The sequence below is a fragment of the Artemia franciscana genome, chromosome 11, assembly GCF_032884065.1.
Source record: "Artemia franciscana chromosome 11, ASM3288406v1, whole genome shotgun sequence".
NCBI classification, from domain to species: Eukaryota; Metazoa; Arthropoda; class Branchiopoda; order Anostraca; family Artemiidae; genus Artemia; species Artemia franciscana.
Genome location: NC_088873.1, coordinates 14,257,340 through 14,274,755, shown reverse-complemented (window position 1 = coordinate 14,274,755; position 17,416 = coordinate 14,257,340). Strand labels below are relative to the sequence as shown.

General features: G+C 33.0%; 1 protein-coding gene across 1 annotated transcript in view; it reads right to left on the bottom strand.

Moving 5' to 3' along the window:
• The window catches only part of LOC136032855 (glycine dehydrogenase (decarboxylating), mitochondrial-like), a 109,433-nt gene that overhangs the window by 19,420 nt on the left and 72,597 nt on the right, over positions 1-17,416 (bottom strand). The window contains exons 11-14 of the mRNA XM_065713266.1: positions 13,351-13,527; positions 11,914-12,098; positions 9,882-10,083; positions 4,802-5,064 (exon numbers count right to left, since the gene is read on the bottom strand). Of these exons, the coding sequence (XP_065569338.1) occupies positions 4,802-5,064; positions 9,882-10,083; positions 11,914-12,098; positions 13,351-13,527 (827 nt within the window). The remainder of the gene's footprint in view (positions 1-4,801; positions 5,065-9,881; positions 10,084-11,913; positions 12,099-13,350; positions 13,528-17,416) is intronic.

The following is a 17,416-nucleotide window of genomic DNA, read 5'->3' as shown; positions in this document are numbered from 1 at the left end:
ATTATATACACTGGCGTAGGTACCATGGTATGCTGAAGCAGAACATAGCCACGCGGAATTAGTTCTGTATATATGGAGTTTATAGATATTTCCTTTGTTGGATAACTCCTTCTTCTAGGAGGACTTAAAGGAGTATAGATAACTTATAAGTGTGGAAACTGGCGCTAGTGTCGATGGAAAAAGAAAACGCCAACGCCATCTAGCATTTGGCGTTTCTTAGTATTTTTTAAGCTTCGTAATTGTATTTTTTCTGACACTGAGATCAAGTGCTCATTACTAAAATAGTTTTGCCAATTACACTAGTTTTACCTAATAAGAACAAGAAAGGCTAAACATAAACAATATACTCATGTCTTTGGCAGGACTTATAAAGCAAAATTCTCTAGTTAGCCAAAAATAATTTAGTGTTTGCAGTGTGAAAATTAACACACCGCCAAATACCATTGGTTTTAAGGTTTATGCCCCCTGTGCAAGCTTTTGGTATGGTATTTTTTTGCAGTCCTATTTAATTCTTCAATGTAAGACAACAATCTTGCTAGCATTCGATAGAGTTGAAATTCAGATTTGTCCATCTATGAAAATTTATTTTAAAACATTATGTAACAAAAATTAAAAGTAAAAAAATTACGATTCAAAATTGCTTGAAAATGTTTCAACAGGGGAAATTTTCCTATGCTTTAGACGATTTTAAATCGTTCTCTAGGAAAAATTTTGAGCAATATCATAATTCTTTGAATGAGTTCACAATTTTATCTTTTAGTGTAGGGTACAGCTGTGGGTTGGACACAAAACTATCAATCTCATAGGTAAAACAAACCTTAAGTTTGCAAGACCAAGTAACACAGCTTTTGGTTGATGTTGAGATTTATCTCAACATCAATATTAATCTTTTTGTATATTTACAGTACCATGAATTAATAGTCTTTGTGATAGAAAAAAGGTTTAGCTCACTTTAAAACTAAACTCTCGAAAGCCGTACGCCCATTATGTTAACAAAAATAGGGCCGGCTTGTTTGCAAAATATTTTATTTCTTGGGCAGGTCACCCAAATATTGAAATAACTAGCAGCAGAGCCTGTTGGGCGAGAGGTACAAAAAAGAAGAAAATAGTGTGTATACTCTCCTGTGATAAACGCGAATCAATCGACTCCAACTGTATAATACCTAATTAGAAATATTGACTTCAGGTATCCGTTGGAAAACGTAAATTATCAACATCAAATACATGGTACGAGTTCGTATTCTAAAGCCAATATTTTAATAAAACTTAAGCGACAAAAATTTAAGGATATACTTTTAAGAAGCATAATTTATTATCCAAATTTTAGATTTTTTATATGCTTTCATTGTGTTTTTTTATATAAATAGTTTAAAATGTTGCTTGTTTCACTCTATCTAGTAATTTGATTATATTGATGTGACACTTCAAACGAAACCTTTAATTTGTTCAGCAGCCTTTCTTGGTCCATTTCACGTCAAAAACGAACTTTGTTTAACCATAAACTAGGCTTCAACAGAACAATTTCCTGGTCTAACTAATTCCAGCTTAACACAGGCTTTATTGTACAGGGTTGCCAAAATGGACGAAAGAGCCACTCTGAGAGTACTTCCAGAAAACAGGTCAGTTTATAACTGACGACTTGGCTTTACTCAAACTCAGACTCAAAGTCTCCAGTTCAAGCTGCTTGCTTATGGTTTGAGCAAGCAGATGAGCGGTCGTCTGTTCTATAAATTTCAAATCAAGGAGGCACACTCGTGCCTCTATAAAGAGGCGACACACGACAATGTTAAGCGATCTTCGGTTCCAGTGGTCGCAGACGGATGGGGAGGGATGCATTTCGTAGCCCGAGCTCCAACTAAGAAACCTGCAAAATTTCATCCCCCTCCAACTTTTTCTTCATGGGGAAAATATGGCCGAAAGTTTCGACCTGTCAACCCAAGCCCCCCTTTAACGTTGTCCGATCGGGCTGAAATTCATAAGTTAAGGTCCCCTAGGGCCCAGGAGCTTATCCGCGAAATTTCAGCTTGATCCGATAACTCCTTCCCTGTTTTCCAGAAACCACGCATAGCCACTTAAAATTCATTCACTTTTTTTTTCTAGACGCCTACAGGTCACATCCGACATCGGATCTGGGTGTACGAAGACTCATTCGATGCGGAATTCTCCGAGTAAGTGCCCATGAAAGTTTCGTTGGAAAATCTTAACCCCCCGAAAGTTTCGACCCTCTAAACCCCCCCCCCCCCACCCCTTTTAACGTTGTCCGATCGGGCTGAAATTCACAAGTTAAGGTCCCCTACGGCCCAGGAGCTTATCCGCGAAATTTCAGTTGGATCCGATAACTCCTTCCCTGTTTTCCAGAAACCACCCATTAGCTATTTAAATTAACGGATTTCTCTCCATAAGAGCCCATGTTAATTTGAAATTGTTAAAAGCTATTGAGAAGTTATATTTACACACATGCAAGTTGTTAGCTCAGTTGGTAGAGCGTGAGACTTTTAATCCTGTGGTCAAGGGTTCAAGTCCCTTACGGGCGATTTTTTTTCACAACATCAAAAAAATTTTGATAACACCTGGACAGCTTATCATTTGAGAGATAACAGAATCTTAGCTTCTTATGAGCAAAAGAAACATTTCGGTCATTCTATCTATTTTTTTTCTATTTTATACAATGATTTAAAAGCGGGGGGGGGCTGCAGCCACCCAAGTTCCTCTCCTAATTCCTGTACGAGGAGTACAGGAATTATTAAATTACATCCACCATGGATTGTAGAAAAACGTACAGAAATAATATGAAAAAAACTTCGTTTTCTTAAAGAGTTAAAGAGGCTGCGTCCCAAAGTCGAACCTTAAAACGTACAGGAATTAGAAGAGGCAGTTGGGGGGCTGCCGCCCCCCAAACCCCCAGCTTTTAAAGACTCTTTTGTACAGGTTTTTTTTGGGGGGGGGGACTTCATTGTTACTAATTACTAGTTTCGGCGCAATGGTTCTCCTGTCCTCTTGTGTTTAACATTTTTCGAAGTTATTCCATTATTCATTCATTTCAATTTTTTGTTAATTAAAAGAGGGCCTTTCCGAAGCCAAGAGCTGGGGGTTAGCAAAAAAACAAAAAACCTGTACAAAAGAGTCTTTAAAAGCTGGGGGTTTGGGGGGCGGCAGCCCCCCAACTGCCTCTTCTAATTCCTGTACGTTTTAAGGTTCGACTTTGGGACGCAGCCTCTTTAACTCTTTAAGAAAACGAAGTTTTTTTCATATTATATTTGGAAAAGGTTGCCATTTTACGGAATGTAAAGAAAAGAAGCATAGGTCCAAACGAAGAAAACTCGCTAATTAGTAAGATTATATAGAACCAAAAGGTACAAGCACTGTTTTTCATATGACTTCGATTCCATGGTCCTATGTCAGTTTTAAATTATTGGGTCAACCTGCCTGAGACTCTTGGCAGGCATTAAAATCCATTTTTAAGTATAAGTCCCAACTTTACAAAATATTTGCCATTCTCCCGACGTACTATCCAATATATTTCTCAACTATCAAATATACTGGACAACTTTCCAATGTATATACCATTAGCAAATACATTGGATGATTTTCCAATATATTTGCAAATCCGATCGTGATTAACAGTGAAGCGTCTGAAAAGAACCTAATAGGGGGGGGGGGGGGGATTAATAAATGCCATGTTTTTTCTTCTCACTCAATTGGACTATCTGTCTTGGGTTTTTCTACAATTAGCCACGACTTGGTGCCCACAGCTATTCCATTTTAATTCAGTTTCTACTAATCTTCTACCAGTTTCAGTCTTCTACAAATTGTCCCTCTGTTACTATTTTTGATTGAAGAGGGATTTTAGGGCTGAAAGAATCAGTTTCTGCACAAATTTTACCTGATATTGCAGGAATCGAAGCTAGTGCGTGTTTGATCGTAACAAGCTCAAAAAGCGCAAAAACCGATGTTTTGAACCTTACAGTGGCCAGGTGTAATCTAAGGAGAACAAGTATAAAAAAAAACACTAAAAATGTCCTTGTAACCATAGAATAATAACACATAGATAAATGTCAAGGATGCTGAACTAAACTATAAATTCCAAACCGGCAGTGCCGATCTCCGGTTCATGGCCCTTCAGCCAGAAAATGCAACGGGGATTTGGGCGCCAGCTATCCTATGTTTTCGCACACCCTTCCCGTTTACCTTTTATGACATCTCCAGGTAAACATTAGAGCTGGGTCGACTCTGGCTAAGCTTACAGAGTCAGGCCGCTGATCCCCGTCCCAAGCCAAATAACCAGCAACGAAAGAGCTTGAACGTCCTCACGGTTACAGGATTTCAAGTCTAGCGTTATACCAAAGGGTATAAAAAATTCGTTCAATATTCCATTCAAAATATATTCTATTGAAATTACTAAGTAGCCAACTCGAAATTTGATTTCCTAAATTTTGTTAGGTACTTAATATCTAGTGCTTTATTACATATTTGAGATACCTTTTAAATACTGGCATGTACACGTTAGTTTATTTTAGGGTGAGAGGGTCCAACTTAGAAAAACCGAAAGAAAAGAATGATACTAAAAATGTATGACATTATGGAGGAAATCATAAAAACTTGACATTTGGCTGAGGGAGGCAGCTACGAAGCCTCACCTCCTCCTAAGCACATGGCGATCTCAAACAAAAAGAAATGTTATTAATAAAGTAAGTATTGACAATTCCTTGTTTAAGTAATTAACCTTACAAAAACCTTATGAAGAATGCATAGGTAGGAGAAAGAAGAAGAAAAATAGTGCCCAAATGAAATCTTTACTTACACTCCAATCGGACCAACTCCAGGGCCCCCACCACCATGAGGAATACAAAATGTTTTGTGGAGATTCAAATGGGAGACATCGGCTCCAAAGTCACCAGGTCGGCAAAGACCAACTTGGGCGTTCATATTTGCTCCGTCTAAGTAGACTTGACCTCCCCTCTCGTGTATTGCAGAACATACTTCTTGAACTGTCTCTTCAAAAACGCCACTAGTTGATGGATAGGTGATCATCAAACAAGCTAAATTGTTTGCGTATTTATCGGCCTAAAATATAATAAATAAGATAATGGTTTCGCCATACAGAATTACAAAAACTGTAATTATTTCGAGATTTTGGATGGGGAGGAAGGAGATAAAACTAGATTTGTTTGACTTACTAGATTTCATTATAGATACGATTGACTACTTTTCATCTTTAAAGTTGTGGTGGTGGATCAGATGATTGGATCTACTTTTCACTGTTCACATTAGCTTGGTCAAAAATCCCTAAAAGATATGATGTTCAACCAAGGGTCTATGAGCTAAACGCTCCAGATAGCAAATAAGGAAAAGAAAAATAAGAATAATTCAGTATAGAAAATAAGGGAAACAAAAACAAATATAGTGTACGTTCAGCTTAGCAAATAAGGGAAAGAAAAATAAATATAGCATACCTTCAGTAGGCTATAGCAAATAAAGGAAAGAAAAATAAATATAGTACACGTTCAGTATAGTAAATAATGGAAACAAAAATAAGTATAGTATACGTTCAGCATAGCAAATAAGGGAATCAAAATAAACAAAATCGTCAAGCTAAACTGTTTGCATACTTATCAGCCTGAAAAATAATTGCCAAGTCAAAAATTTTGTTCAAAGAAGGAAAAATCCCCGGTGACAAGTTAATAAGAGGGATGCTTCAATTGAAGAATTAACCGTAGTTTCAAAATTAAGGAGAAACTTATTTAGATATCTTACTCGAGTTCATTTTTTAAATATATTTTTAGCAAGATAAAATGATCAGGTAATTGTTGCACGACGTCACTAGATTGTCCCTTCACAGTGCCACAATAGCTTTTACAATACTATAGGCAGCCCAATAGGTAAAGAGCGATGTGAGCACAATGTATTATTTATTTTTTAGTTTTAGACCAGGGCACATCGTATAGAAGGAGTTGTCATAGAAAATTCAAAAAGGGTTCATTCGATTGTAAACTGAAAGGACTACTGCCCTTTTTAATAGTCAGAAGTGATTGGAGGGCGACCAGCCCCCCCCCACTCACGCCCATAATTTCCCCAAATACATCCAATCAAAATTTTGAGATAGCCATTTTGTTCAGCGTAGTTAAAAGGTCCGGAAATTATGTCTTTGAGAATGACACCCCTCCCTAGCCCTTAAGGCAAAGGTTGTAAGTTATGCCCTAAGGGTATACAAGGTTTTTATAGGTAAGGTGGTCGGATAAAATTCGAAAGGAGGTAATTGGATTGGAAATCAGAAGTTCTAGTGCCCTTTTTAAGACTCAAAGTGATCAGATGGCAGCATCCCCCACAAACGTGTGTTTTCCGAAATTGCATCTGATAGAAATTTTGAGATAGCCATCTGTTCAAAACTAGTCCCCAGGAGTCTGGAGGCAAGGGTTGTAAGTTAAGCCCCAAGGCCATATAAATTTTTTTAGAAGAGGCTCATTTGACTGGAAATGCATACTTATAGTTTCCTTTTAAAAGTGATAAGGGGAAGCTAGCCTCCCTTCTCCCAGACATCCTTTTTTCCCCAAACGTATCCAATCAAAATTGTGAGATGGCCATTTTGTTCACAATAGTCCAAAGAGCATATAACAATGTCTTCAAGGTGGACACAACCCCTCCCCAGAGCCCAGGAGCGGGGGTTGTAAGCTATCCCCATGGCATATAAGGTTTTCATAAGACGGGTGGTCATATAAACTTTCGATCGGAGGGGCATATTTGATTGGAAGGTGGAAGTCCTAGTTTCCTTTTTAAGAGTCAAAAGTAAATGGACGGCAACCACCCCCTCCCACCCCAAAGCCTTTCATTCCCCAAAACACATCCAATTAAAATTTTAAGAGATCTATTCTGTTCAGAACTGTCGAAAAATCCAGTAATTATGTCTTTGGGAATGTATCAAGGTGGAGCTTTTAAGGAATATTTAGGCGGATGTTGAACTAAATCAAAACAAGCCATGAGCATGTGGATTTTCTAAAAGGTGACAAAGTAATATCACAAGAACGGCTTAAATTATTAAGCTAGACCTTTAAGGATAAATTGTGGCGGATCTTGAACTAGCCAGAAGGCACTATGTACAGCAACAGTTGGTGTAACTCATGGGGCTAAGGTCCTAAGGTGAAACTTGTAGGAAACATTTTAGGGAGAGTTTCAATGAAACGAAGAAACAATAAGCATGTAGGTTAAGCACTATCATAGGTAGCGCCGCTCGATAATAGCTAGAAATATTATTGAAACATTTAAAGGATCTAATTCAATTCAAAGTTAAAAGTTCTATGACCAATTTTAAGAGTAAAAGGAGATTGGAGGAGAAGCCCATTCATTTTCCAATCACATCCAGTCAAATTTTTTTGAGAGCCGTTTTGCTCTGCATAGTAGAATGGTCCAGCAACTATGTCTTCAGAGATACTAGGCACGTCAACCCCCCGCAATTATGCAATCGGCCCACTGAACTTCAAAAATAAACATTGCTTTAAAATAAATCAAAAGGCATTGTGTTTATGATTGCCAATAAGACACCTCAGCAATATATCGAGAACGACTGGGGGTATGAAGTTGAAACTTTTGGTGATACTACTATTACTACTTCTGCTCTTACAGTTTAAATAAACCAAAACAGTGCAAGTGTATCCAGGTTGTCAAAGAGCATAAATAGAATGTTTTGGGAATGATAATAAGTTTTATTTTTCACGTTAACTTGAGGAAGTGTAAAATTAAATTAAACAATATTATTTGTGCCCAGATTAAAATTGTTGAAAACTTTTCCCCAACATACAAATAGCAAGCCAAACTATAGATTTTTATGCAAAAAAAGCGAAAAGACATGAAATTTTTTTTTTTCCATGAAAAAGACTATGTCAATAATAAAAGATAACAAATTTAATTTAAAAGCTTTTTCCACGAGACCAGTTTTCAAAGAAAAGTAAAGAGCTCTATTAAGCCAAAAATAAGCAGAAAAAATTCAGATAATCTTCCAAGCGTAAAAATCCCACAAATAACCATCAATAAATAAATGGAGTCCAAAACAAACATAAATTACAATAAATAACCAAGTCAAACTCAAAATGAGCGAAATTTAACATGAGTAGGGCTGAGCACCCCGTGCCTTCTCAAGACCAGAATTTTGCCTTTTGCCTTTTATTATTTATTTATTTATTTTTATTATTTATTTACCATATTTTGCCTTTTACTGAAAAAAAAAATACTGTGGATTGTCAGTTTAATACACAAATACTTATATTTACTCCTTAAAGTTTTGATAATTTTTTATTTATTAAAGTAAAAAAGTGAAAACATTTATAATGTATTTTGTTTTTAGTAAAGTGCAGTTTACATTCTGGTCTTGAAAAGGCATGGGGGTTGTCAGCACTACTAATGTCATGTTAATCATGTTATTCGGTTATTTATTGTAATTTCTGTTCGTTCCGGGTTCCATTTATTTATTGATGGTGTTTTGTGTTAATTTTAGACTTGCATTGAATTTATTTCTACTCATTTTTGGCTTAATGAAGCTCTTTACTTTTCTTTAAAAAAATGTTTTGAGGAAAAATAAATTAATCAATGCAAAAAATCGTCTGAACCAATAGAAAAACACCAAAAATTTCAGTAGCGGTTTACCAACATTCAATATTTGAACAACCAAGAAATTGAATGTTAAAGATGTGGCAAGAATGAATCAGCTAAAAGTTCCAATTTTCAATTTTTATGCGGCTAAAATTACAACACGGTTACCCTTAAACAATTCGTATTTTATAGGCTAAATTTTTCATAAATTGTCAGAAATTCCGTCACATTTTGTATCCAACGGTTTCTGGGCAAGTTGATTATTAAGCTAATATTGCAATATAGAATCCTGAAATCAGGACGTGGTAAGTATGTATTTTATAACAAAAATGTTTAATTTCCAACTAAATTTGATATTTGTAGTCCTTTTTTTAAAGTTACAATCTACAAATAATTAGATTGCAATTATAGATTAAAAGATTCAAATGAGAACCTCGTAAAGCAAAACTAGCAGGTAGCTGTGACTCCGCTCGAGGCTCAGTCGCTACACGTAGGGCAGCCAGCAGTCTTACAGGCCAAAGCTCTGAAATAGCTTACTGCTCCAAATTTTACAATTTGGTACAGCGTTCTTTTGGGATCGTGAATTATACCATTTATTCACAAAGCAGACAATGTTACTTTTTTTTCTTAGCTGTTTAAGGAAGCTAATTAGCTAATGTATTAAAAAATTATCTTTACAGGTATGTAGCAGTTATTACGACGTAGCCCTGAAGCACAAATCACAGACATGCTCACAGAACTTTTGGATATAAACCAAAAAAGAATAAAAAATTAGCATTTGTTTTGACTACTTTATATAAAAAGCTGCTATTATAATAAATTTCTAAATTTGTAAAAAATGATCGTTATTAATATACGGGGGGATTTACGTACGGGGGTTTTCCGGGGAGAATTTTCCGCTGAGGGGGAGTTTTCCACAGGAAAAATTTTGTGTGTGTGGGGGGGGGGCAGGGTCCTCGAATTTATTTTCTTCCGATATCAATGCAATGCGCGACGGGTAGCATAGTCCTCAATATAATTTGAAATTATTGATTTTTATCGAAGCATATCATATAATTGCATAAAGGGTAGGTTCTGTTCCTCTCCAGGCAATTTAAAATTGTGCCCCCTTTTGTGTACAGCTTCGGTAATCGTTTTTTCTACTTCTCTCTAGTTTAGGTTAACCCTGAATACTTTTTAACTCAAAGATTTTTTGAGTTCTCACGACTAGCAACTTTTAGATTTTTGGGAAGGGAGTGGGGTCGTATCAGTAATCATAAAAAGGGTGCACAAGAGAAATAGTTTCTAAACGGGTTGCATACTTTCAAAAGAAGTTGATCCATATCGACCCTTCCATCTTTGCTCATTGCTATGGGTTCGACTTTCATACCAGCCATCTGTGCAGATGCAGGATTGGTACCATGGGCAGAAACTGGGATTAGACAAACATCACGCTTTCCCTCACCGCATGCCTCCAAATAAGATTTGATTGTTCTTAGGCCTGCATATTCTCCTTGAGCTCCACTATAAAATCCAACAAATTACAAATTCAATAAACTCTTGGTATAAAATCCAAAAAATTATAAATTCAATAACCTCTTGGTATAAAATCCAACAAAATATAAATTCAAACAAATTACTAAAGAGCTCTACTATAAAATCCAACAAATTATAAATTCAATAAACTCTTGGTATAAAATCCAACAAAATTATAAATTCAATAAACTCTAGGTTACTCTAACTATTAGCTTATTAGTCCGACTCACTGTCACTTTTTACTAGTTTTGAATTTGAAATTCACATAGATTTAAATTTAATTCATATAAACGACCAATTCCCAATCGAATTCACCTCCTCCAGAGTTCATACGACGACCCTATAATAAGTTAGAGTCAATAGGTTAGATATCAAGAGTGATAATAAGAAACGAAACAAGAACTTTGAACAAGACGGTTTAAGAGAAGAACAATGGTACCTCCTCCTAATTTACTACTTTATGTGATGCAGTGTAATAAACCCTTGAATTAATACAAAAAAAAAAAATACTAAACTTAAAAAAAAGATTTGATTACTAAATCAGTATTAGATACTTTAAAAATACAGAAGTACCTATTCCAATCTGAAAAATTTTTAAGTACCTTGGTAGTGTATAGAAAAAATTTATTACATGATTATTATTGTCATAATCTGATTGTTTATTACTACTACCACTATTTTTTATTAGGGTTTAGTATTATTTATAATCAGGCTATTATACTATCACTATTATTATTACCTAAAAACGCTCCAACTATTAATGATACTAAAATTCATCAGAGTACCGAAAGAATTGATATAAAATGTCATTTTCAACTAAAAAAGAAAGGAAAGAAGAATACAGGAATATTCCATTAACAAACATAAACAAACACCATACCGGAACAAGGGTAGAATTTTCCAATGACATGGTAAAAAAATATAACAAGACTATAAAATAAATATTCTAGTTTAGTAATTCTTTTTGTTTCTTTTTTACCCTATACTTTAAGTACGGCACATTTTGGTTGGAATTTATTCTTGACTATGTATGAATAAAATGATTTTAACTTGAAAACTCAAAACATCTTAAAAATGTTTCATTTTATATGGAGTCATTTTCCTAAAACGTAAGTAATTGGAATAGAAAATTTGTGGTGGGGCGGACCCAACTGAATCGAGGCTTAATCCTCAAAGGTCCATTGCCTCCCCACTCTAGGAGGCTGAGCATAATGAGTCCCCACTCCAAGTCAGGACACCCCGAGTCAAATCCAGGCAATACCTGGATTTGAAACCTAAATCCTGAAGGATACAGGATTACAAATCCAGTGTGCTATCCACTCGTCTAGCATGGCTCTGGTAAAAATAAACTTTTAAACTATTGGAAATCAATCAAAATCAAGGACTTATAACAACAATCTTGTACCAAAATATAAATTTCAAATAATTTGAGCTCTAGAAAAATGAAGTTTTTTAACCAATCAATTCTCACGGGTTGGGGGTACACTTGACTACAATAAGCTAATACGAAAATGTAATATCACTTCTGAATATTTTTTTCCGCTTTTTTCTTGTCTTTTTTTTTCAGCATTTACATTGAGATCTCCTTGTTGTTGTCTCTTAGAGATTACATCGGCGGAAGTTAGGGCTTGCTGAATAATTTGGATAAATGATGCTCAAAAGCACTCACAGAAACCAAATTCAGATCACTAAAACATAAGCTTTTATCTGAAGACAAGAAAACTAGAATATCATATTTTTAGCCAACTTTGATACAGTTTTGGGAACCTTTGGTGGCAACTCTGCGTATTTAGGTATAATTGAAATGCAGTATTGTACCTGTTAGGTTGAAAGCTAATCCTGTCAAATCCTGTAATTTCACAAAGGTCACTTTCTAATTCAGATATTAGCTCCTTGTAGCCTTCAGTTTGTGATGCTGGTGCGAATGGATGAATACTTGTGAACCCAGGAAGGCTGCACGGCTTTAACTCAGTTGCACTATTCAGCTTCATTGTGCATGAGCCCTAAACAATAAATTAGTTTCAAATTTAAATTGTGCTTTCCACTTCAAATTTTTCCAGAGAGGATGGAATGAACTACTAGTGAGCATTAGGGAGGCGAAACACGCACCTCAGTTTAAAAAGAATTTAAAAGATTATTTTTTGAGGGATAAATGTTGAATTTTATTATGGGTGGTAGGGTGATTAGGGGAAGAAGGGTGGGTTCGGGAGGTAAGGGTGGGCTAGGGAGGTAAAGATGAGCTAGGGAGGTAAGGGTGGGCAGGGGGTAAGGTGGGGTTGGGAGGAATGAAAGGGGGAGGGAGAGTTGTGCATTAGTGAATAAGAGAGATTAGATTTGTTATTATAGGTAAGTAGATATGTGGACTTTCGCGCGAATACAAATCCTCATAGGTTTTCCCCAGCGCAAAATTGTTGTATCTATTTATTTATTTGTGAATGTTGAAATAAAAACTTGAACTTGAACTTGAGGGATCCTTTAGACATATCTTGGGTAGATGCTCCTCAGTATTCCCCCTTTTTAAAGATATGTCCAAAGATTAACTAATATGGTTAAAAAGGAATTCTTACAGTGATTTAAAGTAAGATAAAGAACTTGCTCGTTGCTCATGGTGTTTTTCTTTTTTGTCACCATAATTATTTTATTTTTTTTCAAAAAGTACATACGCATCTAAAAATTAATATTCAAGGAATAAAATGGCATTCATATGTCTATGACTCCAAAACTCCATTCCAGACGACAGTGCAAAATACCCGATTGGGTCTGAACTTGACTGAAAAAAAAATCCTTCCATTGGATTAACTGTTAATTTAATCAAAAAAATATTTATCAACATTTTTAGAGATTATCAATATAATTAATTAGTTTATAAAAATGAATAATCAATAAAATTAATTAATAATGATTCAAATAATAACTAGTTTTTATAAAAATTGGTTAACAACCAATTTTTATCAAATCAAACAGTGGTTTAATTTGCAAGTGTTAACAGGAGGAAACTGTGTCATTTTAATGAACATTACGGGCTATATATATATCAATCTTTTCCTTTCTTTTTCTCTCGTTCGCTATATGCCTTTGATTCAATATAAAGAATGCAATGGCCGAAAAGTGGCAAGTTTTCCCTAATCCAGTTTTATTAATCTGTATAAACTTAATATATGTAGTATAGCATACGGCTTTTATAGATTTAATTTCAAATAGTAAGAAAAAATAGTAAAAAATGAAGCAAAAAAAAAGAAAAGGGAAATAGCTTACCAAAGGAATCATAGAATGAACAAGTGACAAATCTTTATTTTCTAGGCTTTTGATGTACCGCATTATCTGTGTTTCTGAGTGGTGAGAGTTGAAAATCTTTTGTGTAAGAAAAGGGCTTGTTCTTGCAAACGGTCCATGTGAAATATGACGATCTAACACATCCTTCTTCGAACTAATCTGTAAAATTCATCAGCGTTTTATTCGTTCTGAAGTAATATTCTTTAGATATTCAGTAAACTCAAAAATAACGAACGAGTTAGGTTACTGGACGAAATTATCCTCTATGGCTAAAATCCCTGAATCTCAACAGCTATTATTTTCTGCATCATCGGAATTCTATCTCGCGAAAAAAAAAACACTTAAACATTGCTTAATTTTGAGTTTTGCGAGCATATTGGACCTCACTAAAGAAAACTGGGCTTTATCTTCTGTTCTCTATAAAAAAAAAAAAAAAAAAAAAAAAAAAAAAAAAAAAAAAAAAAAAAAAAAAAAAAAAAAAAAAAAAAAAAAACCTATGAGATGGGTGAATTGTTAGATTTCTTGCCCTTTTGTAGTAAGCTTACTATATGATTGTTTATTTGAGAAACAAATCAATAAAACAAAAACTATAGCTCTAGAAAGCTGCAGTAAAGTTAAAAGGTTATTGCTATGAGTAAGAAAGCTAGCTGTCTTTCGAAAAGAAGGATTAAAAGCTTCTTAAAAAGAGATTGTTGCATTAAAATTCAATTATAACTTACTCAGCTATAACATAGCTTACTAAATTATATTATATTTGGGAAACGAATCAATACAAAAAGACAGTAGCTATAGAAAGCTGTAGTAGAGTTAAATAGTTAATGCTATGAGATTTTAAGTTAGCTGCTCCTTGAAAAGAAAAATTAAAAGTTTCTCAAAAAGATAAATTGTTACAATATGATTCAACTTTAACTTACTCAACTGTAATATAGCTTTTAATATCATATTTTATTTGAGAAACAAATCAATAAAACAAAAACTGTGGCTCTAGAAAACTGCAGTAATGTTAATAAGTTTTTGCTATGAGTAAAAAGTTAGCCGTCTTTCGAAAAGAAGTATTAAAATTCTTAAAATGAGATTGCTCCATTAAAATTCAATTATAACTTACTCAACTATAACATAGCTTACTATATTATATTCTATTTGAGAAACGAATCATTAAAACAAAGAGTAGCTATAGAAAGCTGTAGTAGAGTTAAATAGTTAATGCTATGAGATTTAAAGTTAGCTGCTCCTTGAAAAGAAAAATTAAAAGTTTCTCAAAAAGATAAATTGTTACAATATGATTCAACTTTAACTTACTCAACTGTAATATAGCTTTTAATATTATATTTTATTTGAGAAACAAATCAATAAAACAAAAAATGTAGCTCTAGAAAGCTGCAGTAAAGTTAAAAAGTTGTTGCTATGAGTAAGAAAGCTAGCTGTCTTTCGAAAAGAAGGATTAAAAGCTTCTTAAAAAGAGATTGTTGCATTAAAATTCAATTATAACTTACTCAACTATAACATAGCTTACTAAATTATATTATATTTGGGAAACGAATAAATAAAAAAAACTGTAGCTATAGAAAGTTGTAGTAGAGTTAAATAGTTTATACTATGAGATTTAAAGTTAGCTGCTCCTTGAAAAGAAAAATTAAAAGTTTCTCAAAAAGATAAATTGTTACAATATGATTCAACTTTAACTTACTCAACTGTAATATAGCTTTTAATATTATATTTTATTTGAGAAACAAATCAATAAAACAAAAAATGTAGCTCTAGAAAGCTGCAGTAAAGTTAAAAGGTTGTTGCTATGAGTAAGAAAGCTAGCTGTCTTTCGAAAAGAAGGATTAAAAGCTTCTTAAAAAGAGATTGTTGCACTAAAATTCAATTATAACTTACTCAACTATAACATAGCTTACTAAATTATATTCTATTTGGGAAACGAATAAATAAAAAAAAACTGTAGCTATAGAAAGTTGTAGCAGAGTTAAATAGTTTATACTATGAGATTTAAAGTTAGCTGCTCCTTGAAAAGAAAAATTAAAAGTTTCTCAAAAAGATAAATTGTTACAATATGATTCAACTTTAACTTACTCAACTGTAATATAGCTTTTAATATTATATTTTATTTGAGAAACAAATCAATAAAACAAAAAATGTAGCTCTAGAAAGCTGCAGTAAAGTTAAAAAGTTGTTGCTATGAGTAAGAACGCTAGCTGTCTTTCGAAAAGAAGGATTAAAAGCTTCTTAAAAAGAGATTGTTGCATTAAAATTCAATTATAACTTACTCAACTATAACATAGCTTACTAAATTATATTCTATTTGGGAAACGAATAAATAAAAAAAACTGTAGCTATAGAAAGTTGTAGTAGAGTTAAATAGTTTATACTATGAGATTTAAAGTTAGCTGCTCCTTGAAAAGAAAAATTAAAAGTTTCTCAAAAAGATAAATTGTTACAATATGATTCAACTTTAACTTACTCAGCTGTAATATAGCTTTTAATATTATATTTTATTTGAGAAACAAATCAATAAAACAAAAAATGTAGCTCTAGAAAGCTGCAGTAAAGTTAAAAGGTTGTTGCTATGAGTAAGAAAGCTAGCTGTCTTTCGAAAAGAAGGATTAAAAGCTTCTTAAAAAGAGATTGTTGCATTAAAATTCAATTATAACTTACTCAACTATAACATAGCTTACTAAATTATATTCTATTTGGGAAACGAATAAATAAAAAAAACTGTAGCTATAGAAAGTTGTAGTAGAGTTAAATAGTTTATACTATGAGATTTAAAGTTAGCTGCTCCTTGAAAAGAAAAATTAAAAGTTTCTCAAAAAGATAAATTGTTACAATATGATTCAACTTTAACTTACTCAGCTGTAATATAGCTTTTAATATTATATTTTATTTGAGAAACAAATCAATAAAAAAAAAAATGTAGCTCTAGAAAACTGCAGTAAAGTTAATAAGTTGTTGCTATGAGTAAAAAGCTAGCTGTCTTTCGAAAAGAAGGATTAAAAGCTTCTTAAAAAGAGATTGTTGCATTAAAATTCAATTATAACTTACTCAACTATAACATAGCTTACTAAATTATATTCTATTTGGGAAACGAATAAATAAAAAAAACTGTAGCTATAGAAAGTTGTAGTAGAGTTAAATAGTTTATACTATGAGATTTAAAGTTAGCTGCTCCTTGAAAAGAAAAATTAAAAGTTTCTCAAAAAGATAAATTGTTACAATATGATTCAACTTTAACTTACTCAACTGTAATATAGCTTTTAATATTATATGTTATTTGAGAAACAAATCAATAAAACAAAAAATGTAGCTCTAGAAAGCTGCAGTAAAGTTAAAAAGTTGTTGCTATGAGTAAGAAAGCTAGCTGTCTTTCGAAAAGAAGGATTAAAAGCTTCTTAAAAAGAGATTGTTGCATTAAAATTCAATTATAACTTACTCAACTATAACATAGCTTACTAAATTATATTCTATTTGGGAAACGAATAAATAAAAAAAACTGTAGCTATAGAAAGTTGTAGTAGAGTTAAATAGTTTATACTATGAGATTTAAAGTTAGCTGCTCCTTGAAAAGAAAAATTAAAAGTTTCTCAAAAAGATAAATTGTTACAATAAGATTCAACTTTAACTTACTCAACTGTAATATAGCTTTTAATATTATATTTTATTTGAGAAACAAATCAATAAAACAAAAAATGTAGCTCTAGAAAGCTGCAGTAAAGTTAAAAAATTGTTGCTATGAGTAAGAAAGCTAGCTGTCTTTCGAAAAGAAGGATTAAAAGCTTCTTAAAAAGAGATTGTTGCATTAAAATTCAATTATAACTTACTCAACTATAACATAGCTTACTAAATTATATTCTATTTGGGAAACGAATAAATAAAAAAAACTGTAGCTATAGAAAGTTGTAGTAGAGCTAAATAGTTTATACTATGAGATTTAAAGTTAGCTGCTCCTTGAAAAGAAAAATTAAAAGTTTCTCAAAAAGATAAATTGTTACAATATGATTCAACTTTAACTTACTCAACTGTAATATAGCTTTTAATATTATATTTT